We start from the raw sequence: 17,394 nt of genomic DNA on the forward strand, positions 1-17,394 counted from the left end.
AGTGCAGAGGACAGCCCTACATCTAATGATGAGAAGGCTGAAATGGCCAAGTTACCATATGCTTCAGCTGTTGGCAACTTGATGTATGCTATGGTTGATACACGTCCTGACATTGCTTTTGCAGTGGGAGTGGTTAGCAGATACATAGCAACCCCTGGCAAGAAGCATTGGGATGCAGTGAAAGGTATTATGAGATACCTCAAAGGCACAAAGGAGTTGTGCATCTGCTTTGGAAAGCAGAAAGCATCTGTTGTTGGCTTTACGGATGCAGACTATGTTGGTCATGTGGACTGCAGGAAGTCCACTTCTGGGTATGTGTTTACTTTCACAGGAGGAGCGGTCTCTTGGATCTCCAGGCTACAAAAGTGTGTTGCATTGTCTACTACAGAGGCAAAGTATGTAGCTGCCACTGAGGCATGCAAGGAGGCCTTATGGCTTTCACGTCTAATGGGAGAGCTTGGCATCACGGAGTTACCTGTTCTCCATTGTGATAGTCAAAGTGCTATCATGCTAGCACGGAATCCTGTCTTTCATGCAAAGACAAAGCACATATAGGTGAAGTATCACTTCATTAGAGATGTACTTGACAGCAAGAGCATTGAGCTTGTCAAAGTGCACCACTCTTTTACAATCTTGTTTTTGCAGATTTCAAGTGTTACCAACTTGCTGCCCACACCCCGGTCACGGAGGACATCTCAGCCCTTGCTGTCCATCACTGTTCCCTACAATCTGGCGCCTGTTTCCAACCCTCCACACACTGATTGCTCTATTTCTACCTGGCGATTGACTGTTGTTCATCTGCACTACTATCGTACAGCCTACCACACCAACAAACTGCTGTGTTTGCAGGCTCCGACTGCCGCCCTGACAGTTTTCTCTCTCCTATCTGCAGTCGCTACAGTCTCTCTCCTGCAGGCTCCATTTTTAGTATTTCTCTCTCCTCACTGTTGTCTGCATCAAATCCAACTTCTCACTGCTGCGTTTATTGGTGTTCAACATCCGGAGGTTGCCTTGCTGCGATTCGGGATCCATTCGGAGTACAACACACTCTCCAACTCATTACCCTGCCCTGATCCTAGAGATACAGGAGTTCGAGGTTTAGTATTTATTCACTGCATAGTGTGTTTGCTGCATGAGCATCATATTATTAGTAGTCATATCATTTCATTTATTCACTGTGTTCATTGTCTCTGAGTTACTCTAACCCTAACCCTAACTGTGTTCTTTTTATCAGTCTGTGCTTTGTCGTACGGTTTCTGTTTATGTTTCTGTGTTAGGGTATTTTTCTTTACAGTACCTTCCTGTCCGTGACCGCCTGGAGCTCCAAATCAGTCTCTGAAGACATGTTAACCTGCAATACCTGCACAAACGCAAAACCAACCCCCTCTGACTATGAAAACGCAGCCTTCTAGGACTGATTCCTCCGCTGCTCAAACCTTCTTCACTCGCCAGAGGCGATGAAAAGGTAAAATCTGCAATGGAAGGCCATAAACGTAGCCTTTCTCCCCTTCGAACAGCAATAACCTACAGCAAATTCACCAATTAGACTCCTTTCCCGCACACCCACACTCGCTTCAGCCTTGATCAAATGCGCAGCCCTCCCGCTCGCCCTCGAAACCTGGAAATGCAACCTTGTGTCGCAATGAAATCTCCTCTTCAGATAGGTTCAGTCCTCAGTCAGTCCACCTTCACCGCTCTGATACCATGTCAGAGTGCAGCGATGCGGAAGTGTAGGACAAAGACTGAGAGAGAGTGAACTTAGAGAGAAGAGAGAGAGAGAGAGAGAAAAGGAGACAGTGTAAACGCAGAAAATCTGCGGTGTAATATGCTGTATAAGAGTGCAAAAATACACAAGCGGGGAGAGGAAATATCTGCGTATGTCTCCGACTTGATGACCTCGATCTCCATCAGCCCAAGCACAGTCTGTCTCAGCCAACAGATCTCAAGATCAAAATCTGAATAATGAATATTGGAGTGAGCCACGAAACCAGCTATAAATAGCCGAAAAATAGGAAATAATTGGAGCACATTGGATGCATTAAATGCAGCCGACTGCATTAAATCTGGCCAACTGTACCAGTAAATCTGGCCGACTGCTGACGTGGACTGCCGTACTGCTGACATGGAACTTGCTGTCCACCACCCTGCTGACGTGGAACCTACTGTCTACCAACTGTCCAGGAAATGACTCTCTAACAGGCTTGCGCACCCACTACTTAGGTATCCATGGTTACTATGATGGACATTGTTGTGTGTACTATGATGTGACCTTATCATTGTATATCGTATTGTATCAGATCACCCAAGATCTGAGAGAGGGTGTTAGCAGATTAGTCAGCTCATGGTTGAATCTAGACTTGTGGTTCAACAGGCTAGGCACAGAGACATTTTAGGCATTTTATTTGCCATTGTTTATTGTGGATTGGCATTATTTGCAGCCAATTGGCCAGCATTTAATGTTGGCCAACCTGTCATATTTTAGGCATTTATTTTGGCCTATTTATTGTCAACCTCCCTCCTCCACATTCATTCATCACTGGACAGTTCTTGGAGAGAGGGAGCAGGTGCCAATGCCTCCACAGCCGGTGACTCACATTGTATCTGTATTGTCTCATATCTTGGTATATGGATTCCATTTCCCGAGCATACATCTAAGTTCTCATCTGTATTGTGTTATCTCTTTCTTTTCTTTTGTCTTGTGTTCAGCAGTTTATTTCAGCACATATTTATGCATTCATTGCTGAACCACTTCCGACATTACTTCACCCTTTTGGGCCCCAAAGTTGCTATCACCTGTCAGTAGACAACCTGAAAGGCTATCCCATTTGCCTCCAATAGTCTCCTAATCAATAGCAACAGCTCTCCGACAGTCTCAAATTGGCTGGGCTGATCACCAATGGCTAGAAATTTGCAACTGTAATAATATCCGAGATACACGCTCGACTTTCTTATATACTTAAAATATATATGGTGAATATTATGTTGGCACAGAGAGAGAACGAATGATAGAAAAGAAAAATGTAGAGAGAGAGAGAGAGAGAGAGAGAGAGAGAGAGAGATTGACAACACACTAGGGACTAGAAGATGGGCCAATCCCCCCCCTTGTGGAGTTATATTATTGACAAGGAGCAAGCTCCTCCGTTACACATAAACCAGTTCTTATTTGTAGATCTTGGAGACAAGATCACAGTTCCTTGCACGGTATACAACCGGCTAACACTTGCACAACTTGGAAGTTGGCACCTTTTGAACCTTCTTGAGCCACCTTCTCTCCTACACAATATGTGTAGGGCTCTCCTCTTGGCGCTTGATTTCAATAAAGCTTCTGCAACACTTGCACCTTCTCTTCTCCTCTTGGAACTTGATTTCAACGGAGCTTCCGCACCACTTGATTCCAGCAAAGCTTCCGCAGCACTTGCACCTTCTCTTCTCCTCTTGGAACTTGATTGCAAAGTGATGCTTCCTTCACCTCCCTCACACCCAAGGAGAGCCTCCTCTTTTATAGGCTTTCAAAAGCTTCTCTTCTTGGAGAGAGACTTGAGTTGATCTTCATGCAAGATGTGGCTGTTCCAGGACCTACTCTGCATCACCAATTTCGAGATATCTCTCTGTGTGTTGCTCGAATGAAAAAACGTCCAACACAAAAGTCATAGATCTCGTTGTTTTCGATAACCCAAGCGGGCCATTTTTAGAGATCGTCTTTCTATCGCGAGATATTTTAAAAATGGATTCACAATGTCTTTTTTAAAAACAGCTTCTCAAACTTGTACTCTTAACTTGTAGTCCAAGCAACCACCTTAAGGAGAGTTCATTAAATTGCCTTGAGCCTCAACCTTAAGATTGACTTCCACACAAAAGCTTGTATCATTTTAAACCTTAGAAAGAGAAAATTACTTCTCTCCTCGCTTCCAAAGGATCATGTCTCTCGTCTTTCTTGGTGAGAGAATTACCTCTCTCGTCTTTCTTAATGAAATAAAATACCTTAAACCTTGACTTGTAAGGGAGAGGATGACCCCAAATGAATGCAATGCTCATTACACACAAGTAAACGTTCCCAGGCCTCCCCGGATACACACAAATACATATACACAATGCTAATGCACTTCCTCTTCTTAAAACTTAATCCATCCTCATTTATGAGTAGCTCCTTGGTTCTTGTGTACACTCTTACACTTGGCAGACACTTCTTTCCCCCTTCATAACTTGTACTGTATGTACCAAATATCCCCATCACAGTGCTCTGATCACCCCATTAAGTAATGCACTAGGAATACTGGTCTCTAAATGGTCTTGTGGCCATGCTAGATCATCATCAACACTTAAAGAAAAGTGAGTCATTAATTTATTGGCATAAATTTATTAAATAGAGAATGCATAATAAGCAATCAATTTAGTGACAGCAACAATAGCTCTCTCCTCCTCTTTCAACCTCCACAATGCTAAAATAAGGCTCCACCAATCTCTAATAGCCATTCCCTCACTTACATGGGCAAGTTTTGCCAAGTGCCAGCCTTCTAAATGCCTTTTTCAGCAATTTTAAGCCCAACCACATTATTTTCAAAATTAAAAAATAATTTTACTAGCAACCAACAATTAAATTAGCTAGGTCAACCTATAATCCAAGCAATCTTGAGCATTTATTAGCCCTTGAAATAGCTTTAATTAATCAATTAATACCTAGTTCCTTTGTCAACACTAACATTACTAATTAATAAAATATTCTAAACCAAAATCTATCACTAGACACCACCTAATACATGACTAATATAACTTATTACAACTATTGCCTTTAACACCCACTAACATCTCAATGTCCTTTGCCCATCATTGTGAAATAACTGACTTGTATATCACGTGCATCTCACATTTGAACATTTAATTAATACTTAATCAAATGCAAAGCAAAGCAGCAAAATTTCACATCCTCGTGACAAAGCCTCCCCCTTAAATTCCTCGCAATCGCCCTCGATTGCATTGCAAATTTTGTCAAAGCGTCCTTTGCTAGTACTAGAAATACATGCTAGTATTATAGTTAAATATCATGTGTATCTATTGCTTAACCATGCTCATGTCTGATACACATCTAGCATACCAACTCACACTGACTAGTACTCTAAATAGTGATCTCAACGGCAAAAATATTGTCAACATACAATACCCTAGATGCAAACTCGATACATTCGAGATTCACTACATCACTAAACTATCCGTCACTAGAGAAGTGGAGGGGCAATCTCACCCTTGAGCATCAAGCGGTACTTTGGACCCCCTATGTTTCTGTTGAACCTAAATGAGCCCAAAATCCAAAATCAGCTCTAACTAAAACACATCAAGATAAAGTGCATCCCTAGGGATGGTCTGCCAGATCATCCTACTCCATCCATTTTGCATCCTTGCATAGTTGAAACAATCCTAAAATTTCACCGAGTAGCACGTGATGTACTAGGTTCTAGACCTAGAATTTACCGAAGATGCTTTATACTTTACATTGCTGCAGTTCCAACTTAACTAGCATGTAATATCGCATCCAACTGACTAGGCCCTCGTGTACTTAACATGCTAGGAGTACCAGATGCATTACGAAACATGTTTGCATACTTTGAACCATTGCAATGTCACCGCACATGGCAATTTGCATACCACCAAACATAGAAATATACATTTTTCCATACATTCCATGCACTACTAGTAAGGTTAGCAAATGCATTACCAAACATGCCATTTTGTATTCCAACACCATGCCAATAGTGTTATACATTGGGTTTTCCCTTTCACTTGCCATAGTCAAATACATTGGGCCTTGCAAATCATGCATAGGTGGCTACATACCAAATGCATTTGGTCCTTACATCCTAATGGCTAAAGTATTACCAATCATTACTTGGAAAAGCAAACCGCCACCAAAGTACGCCACGTGACCTACATTAGCATGCATGCCTTGCTCTCCATAATCCATTGAACTAGCACTTCCAAGTTGGCCTTACATACACATTCGTTGTCCCACTGGCATCATTTGCTTATGGTCATTACCACATTTGAAACATCATGCTACTACACCGGCTTTTCCTTTGGTGCATCTTGCTGTCCCGAAGCTCTTTGAGAACCATTTCCTCTTCTTGCCTTTGCTACCTCCTTGGGGAGTTCATAAAGCAACTGAGAATCATTTGCCAATTACACATACATTTCAACTACTATCCTTAGCTAGTCCTTAAATTGGTCATCAAATTTCTCATCATCTTATTGATTATCAGCTTTAAGAGACCTAAAAGGACCCACCTCTTGTTCAATTCCCACAATCTCGACTTGCTGCCCGTGCTACATGCCTTATCCAAGATCACGCATTGCACTTATGACAACACTTTGTGAATTTTTAGATTAAGAGACATCATCATTGCTTCATCCCATCTCACTATATGAAGGCATTCTTGCTATAATGCTCAATTGATTATAAATTCAACACTAAAGCATTGCTTTTAACTTCCAATCAAGTGCTATAGGTCCACCAAGTCAAGGGAATTGATGGTATCCTCATGATAAAACCATGAAACCAACCGTCATTCTCAGATAGGCTGGTAAACAACCTGTTTAAGCACTAGTTACAGCAAACATAAAATCCACATAAGTTGAAATACAAATGTTACCAATCATCAATGCCCCATGTGATATTTATTTAACTTCTATTAAACTCAAATGAAGTACACTGAGATTTGGCTCCAATCTCCTTCACTATCTAATACTTATTGTTGTCAAAAATGACTAGCAAGCCTTTTTATCAATTTGCCCCTTCATTCACCAAGGATTGGTCTTCAATTGACCCTTGGCTAGTCAGACCTTATCCCAAATCCAATTGGGATGGATGGCTTCTTAAAATCTCTAGCTATTCCTCGAATTCCAACTAATGATTTTTTCAAGTATTAAGCTTGCAATTTTATGGCATGGGAACCAAGGTGGCGGCTAAACCCTAATTTTTTTTCCTATAAATTAGAGTTTCAAAAATTAGGATTTACAACAACAAAAATAAAGCTACTCTTCACCAAGGCTTGAAAATAGCTGAAATCTACTAAAGAGTTTCTTGTGGAGAAGAGAGAAAGCTAAGAAGAGAGAAATCCCTTATTTCTATCGTGAGAAAGTGCTCTGATTTGTTGTTGCTTTGCTAAAAATGGCTGAATGACTACATCCCATCACTGACAGGAGCCCCATATGCAGTCACTTGCCTTTGTGGGTCCCAAAATTGTTGTCATCGGCCTGTTGACAGCCTGCAAGGGCTGTCACCTGCCTCCAATGGCTTCCTAATTAGTCGACAACAGCTCTTTGATAGTCTCCAATGGCTGGGCTAGTCACCAATGGCTAGAAAACTAGAGTAGTAGCTCTCTCTCCTCCTCTCCCAACCTCCACAATGCTGAAATGGAGCTCCACCAACCTTTAATAGCCTTTATCTCACTTGCATGGGCAAGTTTTGCTGAGTAGCAACTTGTATTTTTCAGCAATTTTCAATCCAATTGAATTAATTTTTAAAATATTAATTTTGAAATTTAATTTAATCATTAATTCTCACTCAAAAAATAATTTTACCAATTTGTTATCCAAGCAAACTTGAGCATTTATTAGCCCCTAAAATAGCCTCAATTATTAATGTCTAGTTTTAATATCACCATTGACGTTTATGGCTAACTAAATATTCCAACCTAAAATCTATCACCAAGCATCACCTAATACACAACTACTATAGCTTATTACAACTTGTGCCTTTGACACCCACTAACATCTTGGGGTCCTTGGCCCATCATTATGAAATAACTAACTTGCACATCACATGTGCATCATACTTGTGTTTTTCTATTCAGAGGCATCAAAGACATCCTACTACCCAAAGGACCATGTTTATGCTCCTATACTACTTCCACAATACCATGTTCACCCAATGGACTACTCTTGCTACATTTTAGGATCTATCTCAAGTACCACATACCCTTGAAGCTATTCTTAGTGACTCTAACTCTAACACCAATCTTAGCTCACCTTAATCCTAGTCTATGGGCAATAGAGGTTTGAGGCTGCTGTTGTATCATATTCATTCATTCTTCACCTATGCATTCTATAGACTACATTCACCTTGGGCCTGTTGTCATACATTTTGGTATTTCTCTTTGTATGCCCTGGACATTTCTTTACAGGTGCTACCCTGAAATTTGTCCTAAAATTTGGTTTTCACGAGCACTTTGAAATAGATTGATCGTAGAATACATCCTCTGAATTCATGAAGCTCCTATCTACACAGATACATTTAGGTGAGACTAGAAATACAGTGATGCTGTAGCAACATCTCGACATGCCGTGCATTTTATTTCTGTTATTTTGATAGTAACAAATGAAAACTTTACTGGCACCAACCATAACTGATGCGATCGATCTGAGATAAACATGAATCCACAGAAGTTTAAAATTTGGCGCTATAGCCAAAGGATACTGAGAAGAGAACGACGGCCAATATCTATCTTTAACGAGCTGGTTGCACGCAGAGAGAAAACAGGAATAGAGGGAGAAGCAAGAGCACCTGCCAATGATTCCATTCACCATGACTACAAGGTGTGTAGCGGAACCCTCAGATGCACCATTCTGGTGCCGCACAGACGCCTGCCTATTCCCACGAGAGAAGCAAGTGCCGCGAACGCAGGCGAAACAACCTGTCTGAACGCCCTGGGCAGGGGGAGGGGGCGAAACGTGTGCCATGTCTATTTTCTAGACAGAGAGAGAGGAGAAGTGGATACCAACCAGTGACCAGTGACGATCGAATGCGAAAAGGAGAATCTCTCTCTCTCTCTCTCTCTCTCGGAGACATGAAGATGCGGCAGAGGTTAATAAACAATGAACCTGTTTTCCAAAAGTCGTTCTGAGCCGTCCGATCGAAGGTGATACGGTCAAGCATGGGACCCTTTGGAAGCGAATCATCTTTAAAAGAGAGTCACGAGTCAAGACCATGGAGGGGTATCGTGCCTGAGATGTGTGCGCGCGCGCGAGAGAGTCTAGAGAGAGAGAGAGAGAGAGAGAGAGAGACACGCGTTAAACAGTAAAGGCATGCTATTGTTACCTGACGATGGCGTCACGACACAGTATTTACTCCCAGCGCTCTTTCTTCTCTTCCGCAACACAAAGTCCTCTCTCGAGAACTCATATGATCACGAAACCTCGACGGCACACAGCGCCCGCTCTCGATCTGTGAGAGAGAGAGAGACAGAGAGACAGAGAGAGAGTCAGACAGACAGAGCCGTCCTGCCACCGACGCCATTGACCATCGCGATAGGGTGTCTTTTCCACATCGCAGGAAGGTCTCGTGTTGTGTGTCAGGTGTTGCGCTTAGGAGTCAGGACCCGGCGCACCTAACGAAGATGGCACCATGTCAAACGCATGCTTGCAAGGTGACGTGATCACAAGGGCTTTACTTGTAAAAGCATATGTAGGCAAACATTTGACATGTTCCACAAGTTAGAGGCGAGTCCCCCCACGGTGAGTGCAGTGACCTGCTCAAACGCGTGCACCCTAAACATTCGAGTTGCACAATGGGTTGCGAGGGGGAATGAGAGAAAAGACAACCAGCATTGATGACCCTAATGAGCAACATCAACATGTGAAAATCTAATTTAAAAAACGGAACTAGGTTTTTCAAATATGCTGACCAAAAAGCAAGTCTACTTGTAAAAATCCAACCAATAGAGAGCTTTACCGTAATAGCACTATCTTGGGAACCCACTTCATTGAAGGTGCTAGCAATGTGAGTATGGGGGGAAATTCACCCACTCACCCTGCACCTTCCCAATGTGACCAAGGGCTCTTAGGGCATTGGTCTCGCGATGTATATGTACTTAATTTTCAAATCCTATGTTTCTTGTTCTAACAATATATTTTTTTGATTATGGTTTCTCTCATCAGAATTCGAAAGCATTGATGCCAATGTTGCTCTCTCTCTCTTATCTACCTAGTCACACACAAACACCTAAGATATCTAACCAAATAAGATATCTTATTGATTCATAAGTCACTCCAAGGTCTTATTAATCATAGGCAAAAATAATCATATGGAATGGGAGAGATGTTTGAGAGGTACAAGCATGCATAAACTATTTGGAGCTCACCTTTCTAAGCCTTTGCACAACGTGAGTCTACAAATGAATATGATTAAGTGAAACCAATATATTTACAATCAAAAACATTAACTTATTGATAGAAGAGAATAAGAAACCCTCATAGTGATAATGATTCTCTACCATGTGCTACACTCATGAGCCTTTAAGGCATTTCTTACTTACTTGGCACTTGATGACCCCCCTCCCTACATGCATGTTGGGAGAAGGATGGATCTAAACAACCTCTCTTAGAGAAGTCTAAGGCATTTAGCAATGGAGCTAGAGAGTCAAAGAAAGCCCATAGGACTCCAACATCTCGAGTACCTTCTTCCTCTTATTCCAAATAGTACATGCTCGTTTCTCTGAGAAAGTAGTTCCTTTCTTTGTATTAGGAATGTAAAGAACTCGCCTGAGTGCCTCAAGCAATGGACACAATTCATTGTCCATCTAGTCAGGAGAAGCAAGGAGAAGGTAATCTACACTAAGCATTCATAGCAAGGGAGCTCTTATGGGAAGAAACTAGATGATCGTGTGTTATGGAAAATAGACTTTACTTGTCATTTTGTGAGTTTTTCGTAGGTTTAAAGCTAAGAATGTGACATGGATCAACTTAGACCATGGGATTGTGTAATAGATATTATAGAAAATACTATAATAATAATATAATTTTAGAATTATATTTTATACTTTTTTATTATCTATTTGTTGCATAATTGTAACTTGTTACATGTAAGTGCTACATGTGGCACCGGTTGCATTGTGCTTAGTAGATAGATAGTAGGGAACTAATATGTTTAGTGTTACAATGAGTAGATTGATAGGCAAAATTAGGCAAATTAATATTTTTGAAGAAATATTATGTATAAATAATCTTTAGATAAATCTATATAGTAAGCATAATATATAATAATATTTATTCACGTGATATAGCATATTATTAAAATTATTGGTTTATTTGTGAATTACAAGTTTAAGCTTCTTTAATAGTAATTTTAAATAATTCATTGGTCTTCACCATTAAATGATTTGATTTGATATCTTTAATACATATAATATTAAAATAATAGGTTTAATGTATGCTTTTATTAAAATTATATTTATTTATGGAATGCTTTGTTATTTCCTTTACGTAGTTTAAGATTTCTTAGCTTTGCAAAAGCAGTAAGATCATGTGTAAAACAAGAGAACATGGTAAAACCTTAGTTTTGTTGATGCTTCCACATTTGCAGTCAAAATTCAAAGCTTTCAAAGTCATTTTGGGGGTTTTGGCTTATTTCAGATGCAATGGTATGTCAAAACATCATGAATCGACACACCAAAAAAAAAAAACAAAACAAAAACAAAAAGCATCAACTACAACAAGCTGCAAGAAACCTCTTAATTCATAACACTATGTAGTTTGATTGATATTTGTATTTTCTTTGTCCTCATACATATGATATGAATTTAAGCAGCTATGTAATCAACATTCCATGATACAAGATGCCAAACCATGGCTTTTGTCATGGGAAAAGTTGGGCATGTGTTTTTTTTCTTGCTCTTGGTGAATTTGTTAACTTATTCAATTCTTTTATATTTCATAACATTGTTTATGTGTAATATTTAGGATGCTAGACTCACCATATGGTTTACTTTGCAATACCATGGGAATGATTGGGCAATATTTATATTATCATTGACGATGCACTAGGTAATTCAGCTCCTCTTCAAATGAAGTGGACAAGGGTAAATTCACTATATTGAGACATTAATAGGTAGAAAATAATCAAAAAGTAATTCAGAAGACTACACTCAAGGAGACGGCTAGCATGCAATAGGAAAGAATAAGGATATGCTATCCAAAAAGAAAATCTCTAATAAAGCAAAGACCAATTTAAAAAACTAATGGCATTAAATTTAATAATAAGGCTTCTCTCAAAAAGGTTGCAAGAAAGCCTCTTGTTGAAAGAAAGGTCTATGTTGCACGGCATCAATTTAATGCTCACTCTTTGAATCTTGACCTTGATTATGGATAGAACCTCAAGTAATATTAAAACCCCCACTTGAGATCTAAGGGGTCTCAACTCTCTTGGAAAGTAGGCTACTTGCAAGCACCTTTTCTAGCAAGTTAAAGCTAAAATCATTTGTTTGCATGAAATAAAGCTAATGCAAGCTATAAAGATCATAGTGCCACCATGCTACTACTTTTAAAAAAACCCCTCAAATTGACATTCGCATGGTTGAATGGCCCCGAAAATATCAAAGCCATAATGATCCAAATCAGTGAGGAGATATTGATGTTGGTCTCTCTGTAGACACGTACCAACAAAGCATCAAAGGGGTGATGATTGAAAGAAATGCATGGTTGGGCACATTTGTCCACAAACAATCAAAACATGACATTAAATGGAGGGGACAAATCACATGGTTGCAATAGTGTGATCGACAATGAAACAACTAGGCACTTTGCGCCTATGTTCTCTTGGCGCATATGTGTATGTTGTGTGTGTGTGTGTGTGTGTGTGTGTGTGTGTGTGTGTGTGTGTGTGTGTGTGTGTGTGTGTGTGTGTGTGTGTGTGTGTGTGTGTGTGTGTGTTCATTTCCATTTGTGTGGCCTCATAAGTGCGTGTGTCCTCTCTTTTCCTTTCATCATTTTTCTATCGTCTCCATTTCATCATCATCATCATCATCATCATCTCTCTCTCTCTCTCTCTCTCTCTCTCTCTCTCTCTCTCTCTCTCTCTCTCTCTCTCTCTCTCTCTCTCTCTCTCTCTCTCTCTCTCTCTCTCTCTCTCTCTCTCTCTCTCTCTCTCGTTTTGCTTGAGTCCCGTCTCTCATCTCTTTTCACCTTAGATGTGCCCATGTTGTCAAAGCATGTGCGTGCATACGTATACAATGTGTATGCATGCATGTATGTATGCATATATATATGTACGTGTGTTTCTATTAGTGTGGTCTCATAAGCGTGTGTATCCTCCCTCTCCCTCTCATCTTTTTTCTCTCATCTCCTTTCATTTATCTCTAGAGTCCCCTACCTCTCATCTTTTTTCACCTCATACATATGCATGTGTGCACATGTGTATGTATATGTGTATATGTGTATGTATGTGGATGTATGCATGTATGTATGTACATGTTTATAAGTTTGCATCCATAGATAATCAACACATGACATTAAATGGAGGAGACAAATCACATGGTTGCAATAGTGTGATCCATATTGCCAAACAAGGTGTTGGGTTGAGCTATTCTTTAAGCATGAGTTGGTGGATATGGCTCTTCCAATACAGAAGCTTGAAGGGAGGTAAACCTTGAAGTGGAAGCACGAGGGGGAGTAAGAGCTATGGTGGAAGAAGCAAGAGCAAGAGAGAGAGAGACACACACACAATGTGGAAACTCCAACAATCACAAGGTGTGACCGGCATTCCCTTTATTCAAATGTTACTGAAAGAATAAAGAATGAAGTGATAGTGATAGGCACCCACTGCCTACAATGTGCAAGCACAGGTACTATCAATGTAGTAATACATGTGCAGCTAGGCAAAGGTGCCTTTAGCCCCAACAACCTCCCACTTAAAGGTGAATATGCCTCAGTGAGGAGTGAAAAGAAAAAAGAAAAAAGAAAAAAGACAATACAACATATACATAGATACAACAAGATGAGGAAATATGTCATCTCATCCAACATCCATCAACCTCCTAAGGAGGACAAAGAGCTCTATAGAGAGGCTTTTCATGAGCAAGTTTGTAGGATTCTAATTAGTTGAGATCTTGACAAGGTCAACAAACTTGTCCTCAATGACCTTGTGAATGAAGTGATACCTCACCTCAATGTGTTTCATCTTCGCATGGGAAATCGGAATCTTGGCTAAATGGATAGCACTCATAGAATCCGAATACAGTGTAGGGATAACATCTGCAATACCAAGGTCAACAACCAAACGATCCAACCAAATGGCCTCCTTGTTGCAAGTCTCAATGGCTACAACATACTTAGCCTCTATAGTAGAAAGGGTAGTGCATTTATGCACCCTAGACATCCATGAAACAACACCTCCAGCAAAAGTGAACACATAGCCAGAAGTGGACTTTTTACTATCTATATGTCTTGTATACTTAGAGTAAGTGTATTCCACAACTCCTGAATCTTGGCTACCACAATATATGCACATATCACCATGTGCCCTTTAGGTACCTCATGATACCCTTCATGACATCCCAATGACTCTTGCTAGGCGTAGCCATAAAACGTGCCACAACACCAACTGCAAATGCAATATCTGGACTAGTGGCTATCATGGCGCCCATTGCAAATGCATAGGGAATCTTACCATCTCGGCCCTCTGCTCATTTATCTGCGGACAATCGGCCTATGATACCTTCACATGAGAAGGCAATGGACAACCAATAGGCTTCAAATCCTGCATGTTGAAGCACTCAAGGACTTTATGGATATACTCCTTCTGTGATAGACAGAGTAGTCCTTGAGACATGTCACGCGTAATGCGCATGCCAAGTATATGAGAGGCATGTCCTAGATCTTTCATCTCAAAGCTCTACTTGAGCTGAGCCTTAAGAGCATCTAGCTCATCATGAGCTTTCCCTGCTAAAAGCATGTCATCTAGATAGAGTACCAAGATCGGTAATGAACCATCGCAGGCTTTCTTCGTGTACAAGCATAGATCCATAGCACTACGGCTGTAGCCCTGTGACTGCATGAATGCATCAAATTTGTGGTACCATTCCCTAGGTGCTTGCTTCAAGCCATAAAGACTCTTCCTCAATCTACACACTAGGTGTTCCTTGCCAGGCTCTACAAAGCCCTTAGGTTGCTCCATGTATATCTCATCATGCAAGTCCCTCTGTAAGAAAGCCATCTTGATATCCAATTAATACAATTCCAAGTCAAGATGTGCAACCAAAGCCAAGACTAAGCATAGGGTGGTCATCTTAACCATACGAGAGAAGGCCTCATCAAAGTCAACACTATGCTCCTACTTAAAATCCTTTGCTACCAATCTAGCCTTGTTTGTTGGCTTGGGGTGTCCAAGGGCACTTTTCAACTTATACACCTAATTGCAAGGCAAAGCCCTCTTACCACTAGGCAAGGAAACCAAATCCCACGTATGATTCTTATGCAACAAGTCAATCTTAGACTGCATAGCCCTCTTCCAAAAGTGACTGTCACCCCATAGCCTCATCATAGGCGAGAGACTCTCCTACATGTGTAATTAAGACATAATTTATGGAGGGCTCACAACGGTCAGGAGGTCGTCTATCTCTAATAGAATGTCTCAATGCAGGAGGCTATGCTACATGTCCAACATCCTGTCTAACGTATTGGCCATGAGCATAGGTTGCTGGTGCAGGCTGTCTAGCTAGCTGTGCGGGAGAACCTAGCTCCTTCTGAAAAATAACCTTGCATATCTCAACAACTTTCTCATATTGCCTATGCATTTTGTCCTCATGGAACACGATGTCATGGCTATAGATCACTTTTCGTGCCCGCGGATCCCAAAGAGGGAATCCTATCTCTTTTGCATCTCCATAGCCAAGGAAAACGCATCTTACACTTTTAGAATCCAACCTATTGCATTTGTCCTCGGGCACATGACAAAATGCCTCACATCCAAAGACACCCTAAGATAAGCAGGTGGTACTATGTCTTCATCTTCCGGGTCCTGGCTTGTAAATTTAAGCCTTCTGACAGATGCCCTTGAGTTCTCGACTGCACGACCAGATGTAGATCCTCCACTGCTGTCTTGGATCGTCAGTGCAGTGCTATTCAAGGTACATCTCTCATCAAGAGTGTCATGTCTAGTCATCTTCGCATTTGTAGCTTGCTGAAGTTGCATTTTGCTTTGACTAGACACGGTTTGAACACAATGTCTTTGTGTTCTCATGGTGTGGCCTTTTTGCCCTTGATGGCTAGATTGGCCCATTGATGTTCTAGGGTCTCTGTTTCTCTCTGTTCGGGTATGGGCTTTTGGTTGCTCTATTGCAAGTGAGAATCCATGCTCGTGTAGAGCCATTACTTCACTAGGGTCCAATTTGGAGGGCCTGTCATGGCGCGCGTTTTCCCTCCAACCTACTCTCTGTCCCCTCTGCGGGGGTCTGGGGGGGGGCAGTCCCCCCCGGCCCGTAGGGCCGTTACGGTAGACGCCATATGCAATTTGGAGGACCGTTTATAGCCAAAATTTGAACTACGTGCTCTAAATTTTAGCCCGGTGATGGATCTGTGATGTGCCTTTAGCTCTAAGTAGCCTTAGGGGTCAATCTCGGGGTTTAGATGTATCAAAATGTGTGTTCTAGACACGTGTTCGATTTTGACAATTTTCTGTCCGATTCTCAGATGTCCGATTTTCAGGAGTCCGATTTTGGGTTGGTACGATCGGCCCAGTGGTCCGATTTTGGTCACGTCCGATCGGATCAAAAGTGATCCGATTTTCAAGTGGTCCGATTCTGGGAATCGGATCGGACAGGGTGGTCCAATTCTGGCTGGTCCGATTCTGACCGGTCCGATTCTGAGCTGGTCCGATTCTGGGACTCGGACGGCCTGGTCCGATTGTGAGTGGTCCGATTCTGGGCTCGTCCGAGTGTCCGAGTGTCAAAATCGAACAGGTTGGTCCGAGCGTCCGATTTCTAAAAATCGGATGGGTTGGTCCGAGTGCCACGTGGCACGTCCGATCGGGCTGGTCCGATTCTGGGAATCGAACGGTCCGACTCCCAAACTCGGGTGGTCCAATTCTGGGAATCGGACCACAGCGCGTTGGTCTGAGTGCGTCGACGGCGAGCGCGATTCGAGTGCGTTTGACCCCTCCTCACTGTCTGGTGCACACAATCACCACAAACTTTTTAAATCTGATCAGGGCACTTGTTGGAAAACATCAAACTCACCTGGAGCAGCACGAATCACCGATGCCTAGGAATCGAGGCAGCGCTTCCTCGTCCTGTGAACCAGAAGTTCTCTCTCTCTCTCTCTCACACAAGGCAAACCAAGGAAATGAGGTCTGTCTTGGCCTCCCAGACCTCTTAAGGTCCTTTCCGAGCACTACATAACCTCACAGCTAGTTCCATGTCCCTGTCTCACCCAGAACTTGAATCTGGTCCCCTGTTTCCCTGTTTTAGCCTGTTATACAGCAATAGAAAACCCTACTGTTTGCCTGCTTTTTTTTTCTTTTTCTTTGTTTTTTCCTACCCTAAATGCATCCAAATCACAAAATAAATACCTACACTACTCCATTCCACAATATAAATCTCAGACCCCCTCGCTTCCTACCTATCTACCTCAAGC

The 17,394-nt window shown here is 41.6% G+C and overlaps 1 protein-coding gene across 2 annotated transcripts in view; it reads right to left on the bottom strand.

Moving 5' to 3' along the window:
* The window catches only part of LOC148022883 (lipid droplet phospholipase 1-like), a 38,163-nt gene extending 29,319 nt beyond the window's left edge, over positions 1-8,844 (bottom strand). For both annotated transcript variants that reach the window (XM_087695826.1, XM_087695825.1), the window contains exon 1: positions 8,555-8,844. In XM_087695826.1, coding sequence (XP_087551952.1) covers positions 8,555-8,730 — 176 coding nt within the window. In that variant the 5' untranslated portion in view covers positions 8,731-8,844. The remainder of the gene's footprint in view (positions 1-8,554) is intronic.
* Positions 8,845-17,394: the final 8,550 nt, after the last annotated feature.

Source organism: Lygodium microphyllum, chromosome 16 (assembly GCF_053477565.2).
Source record: "Lygodium microphyllum isolate KBCC chromosome 16, Lygodium_microphyllum_v1.1.10, whole genome shotgun sequence".
NCBI lineage: Eukaryota > Viridiplantae > Streptophyta > Polypodiopsida > Schizaeales > Lygodiaceae > Lygodium > Lygodium microphyllum.